General features: G+C 49.5%; 1 protein-coding gene across 7 annotated transcripts in view; it reads right to left on the bottom strand.

Moving 5' to 3' along the window:
- Window positions 1–15,979, bottom strand: part of scn8aa (sodium channel, voltage gated, type VIII, alpha subunit a) — a 168,625-nt gene that overhangs the window by 52,978 nt on the left and 99,668 nt on the right. For all 7 annotated transcript variants that reach the window (XM_089004869.1, XM_089004872.1, XM_089004857.1 and 4 more), the window contains 4 exons: window positions 10,826–10,999; window positions 5,397–5,753; window positions 4,220–4,693; window positions 505–622 (listed from right to left, as the gene is read on the bottom strand). In XM_089004869.1, coding sequence (XP_088860995.1) covers window positions 505–622; window positions 4,220–4,693; window positions 5,397–5,753; window positions 10,826–10,999 — 1,123 coding nt within the window. The remainder of the gene's footprint in view (window positions 1–504; window positions 623–4,219; window positions 4,694–5,396; window positions 5,754–10,825; window positions 11,000–15,979) is intronic.

Raw genomic sequence — 15,979 nt, 5'->3', positions numbered from 1 at the left:
ATTATATTGTCGCGAATTTAACGTTCGTGAGGTGAAACATTCATTAGCTAAAGCATCCGTCAGCCGAGGTGTCAATGTATTTTGTTTTTTTACTTTTACTACTATCACTTTGCTGCTGTGAAATGTCAATTTCTCCACTGTGAGACTAATAAAGGTTAATCCAACCTAATCCAACTCCTTTTAAATGAATAAAAGAACAACACTGGTCTTCCTCGTGACCTGACTGAAATTTCTGACTGACACATTCCCCCACCGAATATAACAGTATTCTCAATATCTTTTAGATGTGAATACTACATAAGCACACATACCTTGAGGGCATTGAGGGATCAGTGACAGAAATAAAGAGAGTCAGACAGGGATGATAAAGAGTGGCTATGCTCGACTGAGTATTTATAATGAAACAGTCCTCGACTCCGCTGGCCTATCGTTGTCAAGCAGCCCAAGGGAGTCTCGGTGCTGTTGACTGGACATAATGGCCGTCGCGGGAACAGCGGGCCTCACCATCTGTCCAGCATGCTTCCGGTTCCATGTATTCCTCCACCGTCTCCACCACCACCACTTCTTCCACATCTGGCTTGATGTCAATGGTGCTGCCCTCCGACGAGCTGGTGTCGTCCAGCTGCAAAGATGCAGATGTTAAAAAAAAGAAACAAAGCAAAGTTCACAAGTTAAAAGCTCAAGAAGCTTGTGAGTCAAATGTCAGCAATTAAAATGTGGTAAATTATCTCGTTTTAAACATCAATTGCAATTGGCTGCTGTCTGAAGTCGACTGGGGTGTTAATTGCCTGTTTTTAATGGGTTAAAACTGACGCGTTAAATTTTGCTGATACAGTGATACCTCAGCTTACAAACGCTTTATCTGATGAACTACAAACATTAAATTTGTGAGAATATAATCTTGGCATACAAACTAGTTTTCGGGAAACACACGGAGATCCACAATGGCTGGCGGAGTAGTTTTCGGTGGAAGAACACCAAACCACATGGTCGAACAGCGCCACGGTGGCTGGCGGACTAATTTTCCACACCCACTTTCTTTCGGCGCACTCAGTGCAGACGTGGTTTGTTATCGAGTGGATATTTATGCTTTTTTTGGGACCAAAAAAGACCCCACCACAGGCTAGTGTTCAGCCAAACAGGACACAAAGAAAACAACGGTCGAGCAGAAGGAGATCATCGAAAAACACCAACAAGGTGTGCGTTTGTGTGACTTAGCGTCCAACTACCAGTATGCTAAATCGACCATTGCTACGTGTGGCTAAGGGTGTTTCTGTGTTGTCTAAGCAACGGTCCCAGGCAAGAGAAGAGGTTGATTTGAAAAGCAGCTAGCAGGGGACCGTGCGAGTGAGGGTATTATGGCCCAGAAAGCACGGCAACTTCATTCGGATATCATCAAGAGGCAACTACATCAACGACCATCACAAGGTCAATTAAATGACTTTATTCTACAGTACAGTTTATTTATTTCATTACAATATAAGAGCACATTTATTATACATAAAATAAGGTATATTTTGTGTAGTTTTAAAGGACAACCGACGTCTCCGGACAAGTTGTGTCCATAATTTGTAAAATGACTTCAAATGACTTCTACTGGGCGTATTTTAATAAGATTCCACCGCATATAGCTATATTTTACGTTTTAAGACTCGCGCTGAACATTCAGGAAGTCTTGTTTTTGAGTTGGTGACGAGTCCTCACGTGACGTCAGAAAAGGACTGTCTCCTGACGTAAAAAAATACGCATTGTAGCGTCTTTCCATCACGTCAATGTATTTTGCTGTACTGTTTTTTTTAAACCGTGTGTTACATCCAAAAGCCACCAGCAGAGGGAGTCCAAGCTCCATGGAAATCATTTATCAGCCTGCGGAAACGGGCTGATTCATTCCTCACAGCTCGGTGGCCATTTTGTTGCCTCTTTTTGGGTCAGACATTTCCCCCCGCCCTTTGCCTCAAAATGACACGGAATAAATTCTTTAATCGATTGCAAACATGTATGCTTTCCTCTTCAGAACCGAATCTGATGTCACGAACTGGGGGCGGGACTTTCTGAAAATGCCCAATTCGCAGCTCAATTTTTTTGCAGATTTTGGACACTAAGTCATTTTTATTGGTGTTTTGCATTTGAATAAAAATATCATACTGCGTGTTTTGGGTATTTTAGATGCTATAAAATGTTTTTCTGATGTCAGTTAAAAAACAAAAAAGTGACATGGGTTGCCTTTAAGGCTTATTTAGTAGAAAATTATGGGGACCTGGAAACGGATTATTCTCATTTTTACTGGTTTCCTATGGGAAATTAATGTTTAGAAGACACAGTTTTCGCCTTTTTTTTTGTCAAGATGGTGCCTGAGTAGGCAGCCATCAGCAAGTGCTCTCACGAGCCTTGCTTTTTTGTTGTTTTTGTCTTGTTGTTGTGTTTTCTTTTGTCACTTTATGTTGTTGTGCGTCACGTGGAACGGATACAGATTGTTTTTCAGCATTTTTGGCCACGACAATCATCAAGGAGGAGACTGTGCTGAGCGGTTGCGCCTTTCGGCAGCATGAATATGCCAGTACTGTTTTTGAATGGGAGGGTGTGTCGGAGCCATTTGACTGCCATCGCTGGACAGCTCTGGGGGCCATTGTGCTTTTTTGCGCCTGTAATTGGCAGCATCTTCACAGCCCCGCCTTGTTCAGCGGAAAGGTCAGTGCTGTTGGACAGTCTGCGGTTGGATGGATGCATGGCTTGAGGAGCCCGCGATAAGAAGAAAGCAGCGTCAGCAAAAAGCGCCGATGCGTATGTGGAACTGAATTGAAGCGGATTTATGTGGGACAGGAGATGTGAGACAATGTCTTTTCGTCAAGGGATGCTACAGCTTCGTGTTTGCTTTCAACATTTAGCTTGTAGTAGACGTATAAATTCCACCACGACGTCCCTGATCCACTGCTGACTTGGATGCATTGATCCTTTCCTCTTTCAACTAGAACTGCTTCATGTCATCACAAAGAGGGTACAGCAAGTCGTGAAGAATGAATGACTCTGTGTCTTTGTGTTGTCATATTTGTTATTTATTTATTTATTTTTTCCCCAAGATGGCGGCGCGTGAACATGCAGCGGCTCCCCTCTCCCGGCAAATTGGCGTTTTCATGTTTATTATGTTTGTTAGAGTAATTATAAGTGCCTTGCATGCTGGGTCCGAGAGGACAGTAATTTCATCTATGCTGTATGTCATACATATTAGCATATTTGACAATAAAGCTGACTTTGACTTTCTTGGAACCATTTAAGTTCGTAAGCTGAGGTATCAGTGTAATTGTATGACCACTATAAGTGACTTTCTTACATTGTTGACTTAAAAAAAGGTTATAGGATGGTGAGATGTACAGGAAAAAAATGTCAAAAGTATATGATCGATGAAGACCACATGTCGTTCATCCACACAAAAAAAAATGGGCCCCAACTCTAATTCGGCTCTGTTTCTTAGTGTTTTGTCTGAATGAAATGAAACTTTGGTCATAACTAGTTGATTGTATTCAAAACATCACATGACAACACTAAGGTCTTTGGCCTTTTGTACTCTGCTCGATAGCATATGTTCTAGATGGCCTCCATTTAGCTCCGTGCATTTCTTGAGGTGCAACGCAAAGTTGTCCATGACGTCCTTACAGACTGAATTGGTAATGGCTCTCATCTCCTCCCCGTTTGCTTTCTTGAGTTCCGTGACGGTTCTGGGTTTCCCTGCATAGACTCTGTCCTTAAGATAGTCCCAAAGAGAAAAACATGGGGGGCTTAGTTCCAGGCTATGAGGAGAGCCTAAAAATCAGTCTTGAGACCGATCACTCAGGCTCCGAAGTTCTCTTTCAGCTTATTTTGGGACAGGTTTGAGGTGTGAGAACTTGCTCTGTCTTGTTGGAACCAGAACTTGCTTATGAGAGACAGGAAGATTGTCTGGAGCTCATTCATGAAGGTTTTAAAGACATCCACATACCACTCCTTGGTGACTGTCACTGCTGAGCCAGGTTCTTCGATGAAGACTGATTTTGAGTGGGTAACCCATAGCCCGGACTTAAGTCCCCCAGGTTTTTCTCTTTCCGACTATCTTAATGACAGAGTCGATGCAGGGAAACCCAGAACCCAGACATGAATGGACCCCCGCATGGTTTAACAGAGCACTCGTCTGTATCCAATAGTGGACCACTTTGCTCTTTGGAAGTGGGGCTTGAGTCATACTCACCTCTTTACTATTCTCAATGTCTGACTCGCTGCTGAAGTCCTCCGTATTCAGGTTCTCAAAGTCAGACTCTCCGACCGCAATGGGTACGCAGACAGTCAGGTTGGGGTTGTGGATGAACGACATGTGGTCTTCATCGATCATATACTTGCCCACGCTACTGCCAATGCCACTGGTGGTCCCATTGCCGTTCTTTGCATAGTCCAGATCTCGGTTGATGTCCACTCCTGTGTGGTTGGCAATGCAGTTTAGCTTCTTGTCATACATGTCATCTAACGGCTTCTGCTCATCCTCCATGGGGGGTTTCCTCAGCAAACTGGCCATGAGCAGACGCATGTTGGCTTTGAACCACGCAATGCCTTTCTTGATGCGAATGACAGAAATTTGGAGATTGTTCAACTCGCCGTCGTCGTCGGTGGCGGCCAAATTGTCGGCACTGAATGAGCTCAGCAGCAGGGCAAGGAACAGGTTCAGCACCTTTGGAACATAGGAAAGGAAAAATAGTGTCATGCAGACAGAATTAAGAGAGAGACAGAGAGACAGAGGGACAAAGAGACAGACATACAAAGAAAGAAAAAGAGAGAGAGAGTAAGAGAGATAGATAGAGAGAGAGCGAGAGGGGGGGGGGGCAGAAGGACAGAGAACCAGGGACAGCGAGAGAGAGAGAGAGAGAAACAGAGACACTGAAAGAGAGAGATAGAGAGAGACAGAGGGACTGAGAGAGAGAGAGAAAGACACAGATAGACAGAGCCAAAGAAAGAGACAGAGACAAAGGGACAGAGAAACGGAGAGTCAATGAGAGAGAGACAGAGTCAGGGACAGAGGCACAGAGAGATAGAAAGAGTGACAGAGGGACAGAGAGACAAAGAAAGAGAGAAAAAATACTGTATAGAGAGAGACGGGGGGACAGAAAGACAGAGAGACAAAGAGAGAGCGAGAGAAAGACAGAGAGACAAAGAGAGTGATACAGAGACAGAGGCACAGAGAGACAAAGAGAGACAGTGTGACAGAGTGACAAAGGGACAGAGAGAGAAAGAGAGAGAGAAGGACAGAGAGACAAAGACAAAGAGACAGAGAGACAGAAAGACCGAGAGACAGAAAGACTGAGAGACAGAGGCACAGAGAGACAAAGAGATTGTGAAATCAGCCAATCTGGATAATTAGCGTAACACGGACTCACCACCAGGTTGCCAATGACCATGACCATCATAAAGACGATGAGGCACATGCCCTGTCCGGCCACCTCCATGCAGTCCCACATGGTCTCAATCCACTCCCCGCAAAGCACCCGGAAGACAATCAGGAAGGAGTGGAAGAAGTCGTTCATGTGCCAGCGTGGCAGTTCGCAGTCAATATCGATCTTGCACACGCAGTCTTTGTAACTCTTTCCAAAGAGCTGCATGCCCACCACGGCAAAGATGAAGACGATGATGGCCAAAACCAGAGTCAAGTTCCCTAAAGCGCCCACCGAGTTGCCAATGATCTTGATCAGCATATTGAGAGTCGGCCATGACTTGGCGAGCTTAAACACTCTCAGCTGGAGAAAGGACATAGTGGAAAAGGACAAGGTTTTGGTCGGTTCAAAACAGCATAGCATATTATTCACTGAGCATGAGCGTCGTTCACAAGCTGTGGCAATGCGCTTTTCATGAAAAGGTGTCTTCAGCCGTCATCTGGACTTCTTTCATGGTGTCGGATGTTTTCGCTTCTCCAAGAGGCTTCGTTAGCGAACTAAAAAATTGCTGGCAGCTCTGAGCCTATATATATACTGTATATATATAAAAAAAAAAAAAATCCTCGTCTCACCCACCATGGGTGAGACACACATTTTAGCTCGGGTCCTCTACCAGAGGCCAGGAAGCTTGAGGGTTCTGTGCAGTATCCGTGCTGTTCCTAGCACTGCGCTTTTATGGACCGAGATATCTGATGTTGATCCCGGGATCTGTTGCAACCACTCGTCTAGTTTGGGGGTCACTGCCCCGAGTGCTCCGACCACCACAGGCACGACTGTCACCTTTACCTTCCAGGCTCTCTCCAGCTCCTCTCCGCTCCAGCCCTTGGTATTTCTCAATTTTCTCATGTTCCTTCTTTCTGATGTTTCCATCAATCGGGACCGCTAGATCCACGACAACGGCTTTCCTTTGCCCTTTATCTATGACCACGATATCTGGTTGGTTGGCCATTACCATCTTGTCAGTCTGTATCTGGAAGTCCCACAGGATCTTTGCTTCCATTTTGACCTTGGGGTTTCCAGTCCATACACCGCACAGATGTTTCGGGAGACTATGCCAGCTACCTGGTTATGGCGCTCCATGTAGGCTTTCGCTGCCAGCATCTTACACCCTGCAGTTATGTGTTGGATTGTCTCAGGTGCCTCTTTGCACAACCTACACCTTGGGTCTTGCCTGGTGTGGTATATCCATGCATCTATGGCTCTGGTATTCTGGGCCTGCTCTTGAGCAGCCAGAATGAGTGCATCTGTGCTGTCCTTTAGGCCAGCCCTCTCTAGCTACTGATATGACTCCTTGAGGTCAGCCACTTCAGTTACGGTTCGGTAGTACATCCCGTGTAGGGGCTTTTCCTCCCATGTTTGTCCCTCTTCCAGCACCTCATCCTCTGTTCCCCATTGTCTGAGACATTCTCTGAGTACATCATCCGTTGGAGCATTCTCTTTGATGTATTCATTGAGCTTGGATGCTTCATCCTGGACAGTGGCTCTCATACTCCCTAGTCCCCGGGCCTCCTTCCTCATGGCTTGTGTACAGTCTCAGGGTGCTGGACTTGGGATGGAACCCTCCATGCATGGTGAGGAGTTTTCGGGTCTTAACATCCGTGGTCTGAATCTCTTCCTTTGGCCACCTTATTATTCCTGCAGGGTATCTGATCACTGGCAGGGCATAGCTGTTTATTGCCCGGGTCTTGTCCTTGCCATTGAGCTGGCTTCTCAGGACTTGCCTCACCCGCTAGAGGTATTTGGTCGTAGCCGCTTTCCTTGTTGCGAGTTCGAGGTTGCCATTGGCCTGTGGTATACCGAGGTACTTGTAGCTGTTTTCAATGTCTGCTATTGTTCATTCAGGGAGTGAGACCCCTTCAGTGTGGACTACGTTGCCCCTCTTATTCACCATCCGACTACATTTCTCCAGCCCGAATGACATCCTGATGTCACTGCTGTAGATCCTGGTTGTGTGGATCAGGGAGTCTATGTCCCTTTCGCTCTTAGCATACAGCTTTATGTTATCTGTTATGTTTCTGAGGCGGTATCCATAGCCTGCCTTGGCGATTATTAGGCTGAGGGGGTTCAGTCCTACGCTGAACAGCAGTGGGGAGAGTGCATCACCATGGTATATGCCACATTTGATGGACACTTGCGTTCTGTTGACCTTATACAACTCCAAGCATTCAGTGATCCATGTGTGTGGCATCGAGTCATATGCTTTCTTGTAATCAATCCAGGCTGTGCACAGGTTGGTATGTCGGGACCTGCAGTCTTGTGCGACTGTTCTGTCAACCAGCAGCTGATGTTTGGCACCTCTCGTATCTCTACCTTTGCTCATGTATTGATCCATGTGTCCACTTATCTTAGCCGCAATGATGCCTGACATGAGCTTCCATGTTGTGGAGAGACAGGTTATTAGCCAATAGTTGGAAGGAACTGCATCCTTTGAGGAATCCTTCATGATCAAGATTGTTCGCCGTTTGGTTAGCCATCCTGGGTGAGTCCCATCCATCAGAAACTGGTTCATTTGTGCTGCTATTTTCTTTAGCCAGTAGGTGTGGACCATATCCGGGCCTGGTGCCGTCCAGTTTTTCATACCTGAGACTGTCTGCCGCTGTGATGGTAACTGGGCTCTGTTCAGGGAGGTTGCTGTGCTCCTTTTTCAGAGTCACCAGCCATTGTGCACTGCTGTTATGTGCGACCTCTTTCTATATGCCTTTCCAGTATCTTAGAACCCTGCCACTGAGCATACACTTTCGCAGGTTGTGTTGCGAACAGCCTGTTTATTCTTCTGGCCTCATTCTCTTTCGTGTACCTCTTTAGGCGACTGGACAAGGCCTGGAGCCTTTGTTTGGCAGTTTCAAGTGCTTCAGGTATGGTTATCTGCATGTACCGCTTGGGTATTGGCCTTTTATTCACACCTCTCTGGATCTTCGTCAACGGACTCACATCTGTCCGAGCCGCCTTAATCTTAGCCTCCAACCGTCTTTTCCATGGTGGGTAACGAATCCTGTGGCTCTCAAGGTTGCTCTTGTAGCCATAGGATCACTGATGCTGAAGCGTATATCAGGTCATTGGTTTCCGTGATCGTTCCGGTCGGGATCGCTCTCAGTGCTGCATTCACAGTTTCCATGAGACTTTCAGGTGGTACTTCACATAGCCGTTGTAATCGGTTTCTTGGTTGCCCAGTTTTCATTCTTGCCATGATCTTATTTCTCAGGTCAGTTGCTGCTTCGCTCAGCATTTCATTCATTGGGGCTGGCTTCCTAATCTCATCAATCATTGGGGCTTGCCTCCCAATCTCTGGTCTAACCTCTTCCTCTGATGTGGCAGCCTGGGGCCCTTCACCTTGGAATTTGTGTTGTACCTCATCAATCTCAAGTTGTGAAAGCAATTGCTGTTTGTGGATATTGGAACATTGAGCTACTAGTTGTTTCGTGGTCAACCGTGACTGTGGGTTTCGAAGTAACCATTCAGCCCCCATTCTCCGCATGTAACCCCTCTGACTAGGGTTGCTTGAGTAGTAGCATTCCAACAGAGCCATGCTATTTCATCTCATCCATCTCCGCTTTGTTCCAGTAACCCATTTTTCATCAAGGTGCTCTGGTTCCCCAGCACCTGACGCAGACCTTGCATGGCCGGGCGACGTCTGAGCCGGCATGTCATTCGATTTATTGTCTCTCATCATTGTATGAGGTAGGCATTAGCGTGATGGGTCTTGCCCAAGGACCCACACTATATATATATATATATATATATATATATATATATATATATATATATATATATATATATATATATATATATATATATATATATATACAGTAAAGTCTCGTTATATCGATATCGTCTATATTGATAATACTGCTTATTACGACACTATTTTCATTTCCCGTGCACATTTCTAGTCTTTTTATGTACAATTAGTTCCGTTTAGTACGATTCGTGGTTTTTACGATAATCCGGTTACTACGGTGCTCTTTTTCATCTCCCGCCGGCCATTTTGCTATGTTTATATCGATACACGCCATCGGTCGCGCCATCGGTCGACTTGGTCACGTGACTTGGTCACGTGAGTTTGTTATGTGACCAGCTCCCATGTAGCAGAGCCATTTTTATTTTCAGACGCTAGCTCGTGTGTAGCAGACGAGATTGAAGTGTTTGTGTTAAAAGGTAAAAATGGGAAGCAGAAGAAGATTGATGACTTTTTTAAATTGCATACATAATACAGTAAGATGTAAGCGTTGCAGTTTCCCTGTTGTCTTATGTATATGCCCACTGTACTGTATATGAATGCAATCGTTTTTTGCAACAATGTTTCTTGTTTTGTCTGCTGAAGCGTGATGATTTTGAAAATTACCATACATTCCACACTGTGTATTGAAGGACAACCGATGTCACTTTTTAGTCAAATGCAAAACACCAATAAAAATCACTTCACGCCAAGACGTCTTGCATTGCTTGTGAATCCAAACAATGGCTTCAGATTCGGATAATATGCTTTCTTGTCACATCCAGTTATGAATATGATTCAAATACACTGTAGTTCTGTAGAGGAAAGCATACATGTTTGCAATCGATTAAAGAATTATATGTGCCATTTTGAGGCAACATTGGGGGAACATCACTCACCCCAAAAAAAAGAGGCACAAAATGGCGAGCTCATGGCCAGCTCCGTTTCTTATATGGCGCTTGGATGCCCTCTTTGGCGGCTTTTGTTAATGTTAATGTTCGGCACAGGACGGCTATATCGACAGTACGGTTATATCGACATTTGTTCTAACTCCCGAGAATATCGATATAACGAGACTTTACTGTATATATATATATATATATATATATATATATATATATATATATATATATATATATATATATATATATATATATACAGAGGTGTCGGTGCAAGACTTCTGCTTTAATAGGGACTATTCCCTGAGGCTACACTGATTACTTCTTTTGTCCTGACCGATTAAGAGTGCCCCATTCACTCTGGTATTGATACCAGAGTGAATGGGGCACTCTGGTATTGATACCAGAGTAATGGGGCAATCAGGGTCGATCATAGACCATAATCAGACAGAACAAAAGAAGTAATCAGATAAGCTTCAGGGAGTAGTACACTGCTCCCCCCAACCTTAGAGCAGGGACCTATCAAAGTAGAATTCCGGCAGTGCCACCTTTGGACTTTAAGGATATATATAGGGCCAGAGCTACCAGCAAAGATATTAGTTCGCTGACGAAGCCTCTTGGATGAGAAGCGAAACGTTCGACACCTTCAAAGAAGTCCAGGTGACGGCTGAAGAAACCTTTTCATTGACGGATGGACCATTCCTGTATAACTGAGCGCTTACACAGACGTTAATGCGCTATTGCCAAAAAAGACCATTTACCAGTCGGAATGACCGCAGCACTGACAGACCCTCCACGTCAGCTAGAGCCAGCTCGACTAAACTCAGTGTCACAATAAAGCCGTCAAAACAATTCCAGGCTTCTTGGAAGTAGTAATACGGATCCATTGCAACTAGTTTGAACATCATTTCTCCAGCAAAGATCCCAGTGAACACCTGGAATGAGACGGAAGGCAGAAAACATCAGAAAAAGGACAGTGTGGCAGATACAATACAGGATGCATCATTTTGTGACAAAATCAGAATCATCTTTATTGGCCAAGTATGTAGAACACACAAGGAATTTGTCACCGGTAGAACACGCTGCACTAGTATCATCATAAGAAAAATGAAGGCACTATACAGTTCTATTTGGGTTACTGTTTAAAGAGTTAATTGCGATGGGGGAAGAAGCTGTTGAAATGATTGCTGGATTTGGTGCGCATGGCTCAGGGGAGTCGCTAGAAAAGGTGGTCGGCAGGGTGCGGAGGGTCCAGTCGGATTTTCCGTGCCCTTGTTTGGATTCTTGCAGTGTGCAATCCCTCTAGAGTGGCTAGGGCACTGCCAATGATTTTTTTCCGCCGTTCTAACTGTCCGTTGAAGTCTGTAAGGTTTTGGTTTGATGACTCCACTGTAAGATTGCACAGCCTGAGAAAGTCAGTCAGTCAGTGGAAGGTCGGTGCTGTTGGACAGTCTGCAGCTGGATGGATAAATGGCTTGAGGAGCCCGCGATAAGAAGGAAGGAGCATCAGCGCAGAGCGCCGATGCGTATGTGGAATTGTCGCGGGATGGAATTGAAGCTGATTTATGGGGGACAGGAGATGTGAGACAATCTCTTTTCGTCAATGGATGCTACAGCTGCGTGTTTGCTTTCAACATTTAGCTTGGAGTCGACGTGCACATTCCATCATGATGTCCCTGATCCACTGGTGAAGAGACGCTTTGATCCTCTCCTCTTTCATCTGGAACTGCTTTATGTAACAAAGTGTCACATCTCGCGATTGAGGAAATGCGCCACGCCACTACCTCGCTGGCTCAACGCCTCCAAGAGATGGAAAAGTGCATCGCCACCCTCTCTGTTCCTTCCCCCCCGCCCGTGGGCAGGCGCACGCCCCCGCTACCCCAACCCTCACGCTACGCAGGCGAAACCGAGCGCTGCGCTCAATTCCTAATGCAGTGTGCGCTCGTGTTTGAACAACATCCTGACGCCTACGTTAGCGATGAGGCTAAGGTAGCCTTCATCACCAGCCTGCTCGCGGGTGAAGCCGAATCATGGGTGCTGGCGGTACGAGAGTCCCGACCGGAGCTGTGCGCCTCGTATCCGGACTTCTTAGCCGAGATTCGCCGGGTGTTTCACCATCCAGTGACGGAGGTCGAGGCGGAAGGGAGAATCCTCGACTGCGTCCAAGGGGCCCGTTCGGCCGCAGAATACTCCGTCGCTTTCCGGATCCAGGCCGCTGGCAGCGGCTACGGCGACCGAGCGTTGAGGGGGGTGTTTCGTCGCGGCTTGAATTCCGACCTAAAGGATGAGTTGGCTACCCGCGACGCCGGCACCACCTTCGACGACCTCGTCGGGATTGTCATCGGCTTGGATCAGCGTCTTCGAGAGCGGCGAAAGGAGCTGAGCGACCGACGGCCCGAGGTACCCCGAAGCCGACCCCAGTCGACCACACCCGGCAGCGACCGCGCGCAGCCCCAGGAGGGACTCTTTGAACCGATGGTGATAGGGGGGGGAGACGACCGCGCCAACCCGAGGGCTCGTCGCACCCGAGGCCCCCAGCCTAAGACCCACGGCCAATGTAAGTCCCCGCCGAAACGGAATCCGTTGGGGGCTAAGTCCACTACACGAGTCACACGGTTGGAGAGTGAACTATTTGGCCCCTCCAGCTCCCAAAGAGTGCGGGCACTAGTGGACTCGGGGGCCGACGGGTGCATTATCGACCCCCACCTGGCCAACCTGCTGGGCTGCCGACTTTTAGATCTCCTTCCCCCTAAGGAGATCGTCGACCTGGATGGCCGATTATTAGCCCGGGTCACCCACCTCACGGCCCCACTTAAGCTCCGAGTGGCAGGCAACCATGTGGAGCACCGCCAATTTCTTATGCCCTCCCGGAACGCGCCATTGGTCTTGGGTCTCCCCTGGCTCAAGGCCCATGACCCATCCATTTCTTGGGAGGGCCCCACCATTCAGGGCTGGAGCCCCTACTGCTACGCTAACTGCCTGCGGTCGGCTACGGCAGGGCGTAACCCCTCCCGCGGTGGCCCGCCCGAGACCATCTGCCTCAAAGGCGTGCCACATTGCTACCACGACCTGCGGGAGGTGTTCAGCAAAGACAACGCCCAATCCCTGCCGCCCCACCGACCGTATGACTGTGCTATAGACTTGCAGCCAGGGGCTCCATTACCGGACTCCAGACTTTACCATATTTCTCAACCGGAACGGGAAGCCCTGAGCACTTACATAGACTCCTCTCTAGCGGCAGGACTCATTCGGCCGTCGCGTTCCCCGCTGGGCGCAGGGTTTTTCTTTATCGACAAGAAGGACGGATCCCTGCGCCCATGCGTTGACTACCGGGGCCTGAACGACATCACCATCCGCAACAAATACCCTCTCCCCCTCATGGATTCGGCCTTTGCGCCCCTTCAGTCCGCCACCATTTTTTCTAAATTAGATCTTCGCAGCGCCTACCATTTGGTCCGAATCCGTGAGGGGGATGAATGGAAAACAGCCTTCAAGACGCCTTTAGGGCACTTTGAATACCTGGTGATGCCGTTCGGGCTCACGAACGCGCCTGCCGTATTCCAGAATTTAATTAATGATGTGCTCAGGGACTTCCTCAATGTTTTTGTTTTTGTGTACCTCGATGACATTCTTATTTTTTCTCGCTCTGCAGAAGAACACCGGCAACACGTCCGACGGGTCCTGGCGCGGCTCCTGCAAAACCGGCTCTATGTGAAGGCAGAGAAGTGTGACTTCCATGTCCGCTCTCTGTCGTTCCTGGGGTTTGTGGTGGAGCAGGGGCAGCTCAGGGCCGACCCCGCCAAAACCAAGGCGGTGGTGGAATGGCCGATCCCAAAGACGCGCAAGCAGCTTCAGCGGTTTTTGGGGTTTGCCAACTTCTACCGCCGCTTCATTCGCGGGTATAGTCAGAAGGCACTCCCCCTCACTAACCTCACGTCCACCAAGCTCCCTTTCAGGTGGACTCCGATGCTGAGGGGGCTTTCAACCGCCTCCGTCGTGCCTTCACCAACCCCCCCGTTCTGCGTCATCCCGACCCGGATCTTCCGTTCACGGTCGAGGTTGACGCATCCGAGTCCGGAGTAGGGGCCGTCCTTTCCCAGCGCTCTCCCACCGACCAGAAGCTACGCCCATGCGCCTTCTTCTCCCGCCGGCTCAGCCCCGCCGAAGCCAATTACGACGTCGGCAATCGGGAACTGCTGGCGGTCGTCCTGGCCCTGCAGGAATGGAGACACTGGCTTGAGGGAGCTAAACACCCCTTCACCGTCTACACGGATCACAAGAACCTGGCGGCCATCCGGTCGGCCAAGAGACTTAACTCACGGCAGGCCCGATGGTCACTCTTCCTCACCCGTTTTGACTTTTCTCTCACCTACTGCCCAGGGTCACAGAACACCAAGCCCGACGCCCTATCCCGTATCCATGAGCCGGCAGAAAGGGAGGAGACCACCGCCAACATCCTGCCGGCCCAGCGCATCCTGGGCGCCCTGAGGTGGGAGGTTGAGAGAAAAGTCCAACAAGTCCAGGGAACCACCACCATCCCCAGGGGCTGTCCCAAGGATCGCCTGTTCGTCCCCCCCCCTCTACGCACCGAGGTGCTCATCTGGGGGCACACATTTAAGATAGCTTGCCACCCGGGGGTCAACAGGACGATCCAACTCATCGCCCAACGGTTCTGGTGGCCGGGGTTTAGGAGGGACATCACCCTCTTCGTGAAGGCCTGCCCGACCTGCGCCCGTGGAAAGGCCTCCCACCAGCCCCCGGCCGGACTCCTCCAGCCCCTACCGGTTCCGTCCAGACCCTGGTCCCACATCTCCGTCGACTTCGTGACAGGCCTTCCCCCCTCCCGTGGCAAGACGGTCGTCCTCACCGTAGTGGACCGATTCTCCAAGTCGGCCCACTTCGTTCCGTTAACCAGGTTGCCGTCCGCCACCGAGACGGCTCAACTCCTGGTTAACCATGTCGTCCGTCTCCACGGGATTCCGACGAACATCGTGTCGGATCGGGGACCGCAGTTCGTGTCCAAGGTATGGAAGCGTTTCTGTCGGTCCCTAGGGGCATCGGCGAGCCTGTCGTCTGGGTACCACCCCCAGACCAACGGACAGACGGAGAGGAAGAACCAGGACCTGGAGGCGGCCCTCCGGTGCGTGTGCCTCCACAACCCGGCGTCGTGGGCCCTGCACCTACCCTGGGTGGAGTACGCCCACAACTCCCTGGTCTCCGCAGCCACAGGTCGGTCCCCATTCATGTCCGCCTGTGGCTATCAGCCGCCCTTATTTCCCACACAGGAAGGCCAGGTGGAGGTCCCGTCTATCGATCATCACCTCAGACGGGCCCACAGAGTCTGGAAGGAGACCAGGGACGCCCTGTCACGCACCGCATCCCGGAACCGGCGGGTGGCAGACCGCCATCGACGGCAAGCACCCAGCTACCAGGTCGGGCAGGAGGTCTGGCTATCCACGAAGGACCTTCGGCTGGCAGGGTCGTCGGCCAAGCTGGGCCCACGCTTCACGGGTCCCTTCCCCATCGAGGCCATCCTCAGCCCGGTCTCGGTGAGGCTCCGGCTACCACCCACCATGCGGATCCACCCCGTGTTTCATGTTTCCCTCCTCAAGCCAGTGGAGACCAGCCCCTTAGCCCCCACGCCCGCCCCCCCACCTCCCCCCCGGATATTGGACGACGGACCAGTCTACACCGTGCGGGAGATACTGGACTATAGGCGCAGGGGCAGAGGAGTGCAGTACCTGGTCGACTGGGAGGGCTATGGACCTGAGGAACGTCAATGGGTCCCACGTGCCTGGATCCTCGACCCATCCCTCACCCGGGCGTTCCATGCGGCTCACCCATCCAAGCCTGGGGGGCCGCCGAGAGGCGTCCCTTGAGGGGGGGGCACTGTCACATCTCGTTGCCATCCGGGG

Source organism: Hippocampus bargibanti, linkage group LG01 (assembly GCF_051943395.1).
Source record: "Hippocampus bargibanti isolate YZ-2025 linkage group LG01, ASM5194339v1, whole genome shotgun sequence".
Taxonomy (NCBI): Eukaryota; Metazoa; Chordata; class Actinopteri; order Syngnathiformes; family Syngnathidae; genus Hippocampus; species Hippocampus bargibanti.
The sequence above is the reverse complement of the archived record's forward strand: the minus strand, read 5'-3'. Positions and strand labels throughout refer to the sequence as shown.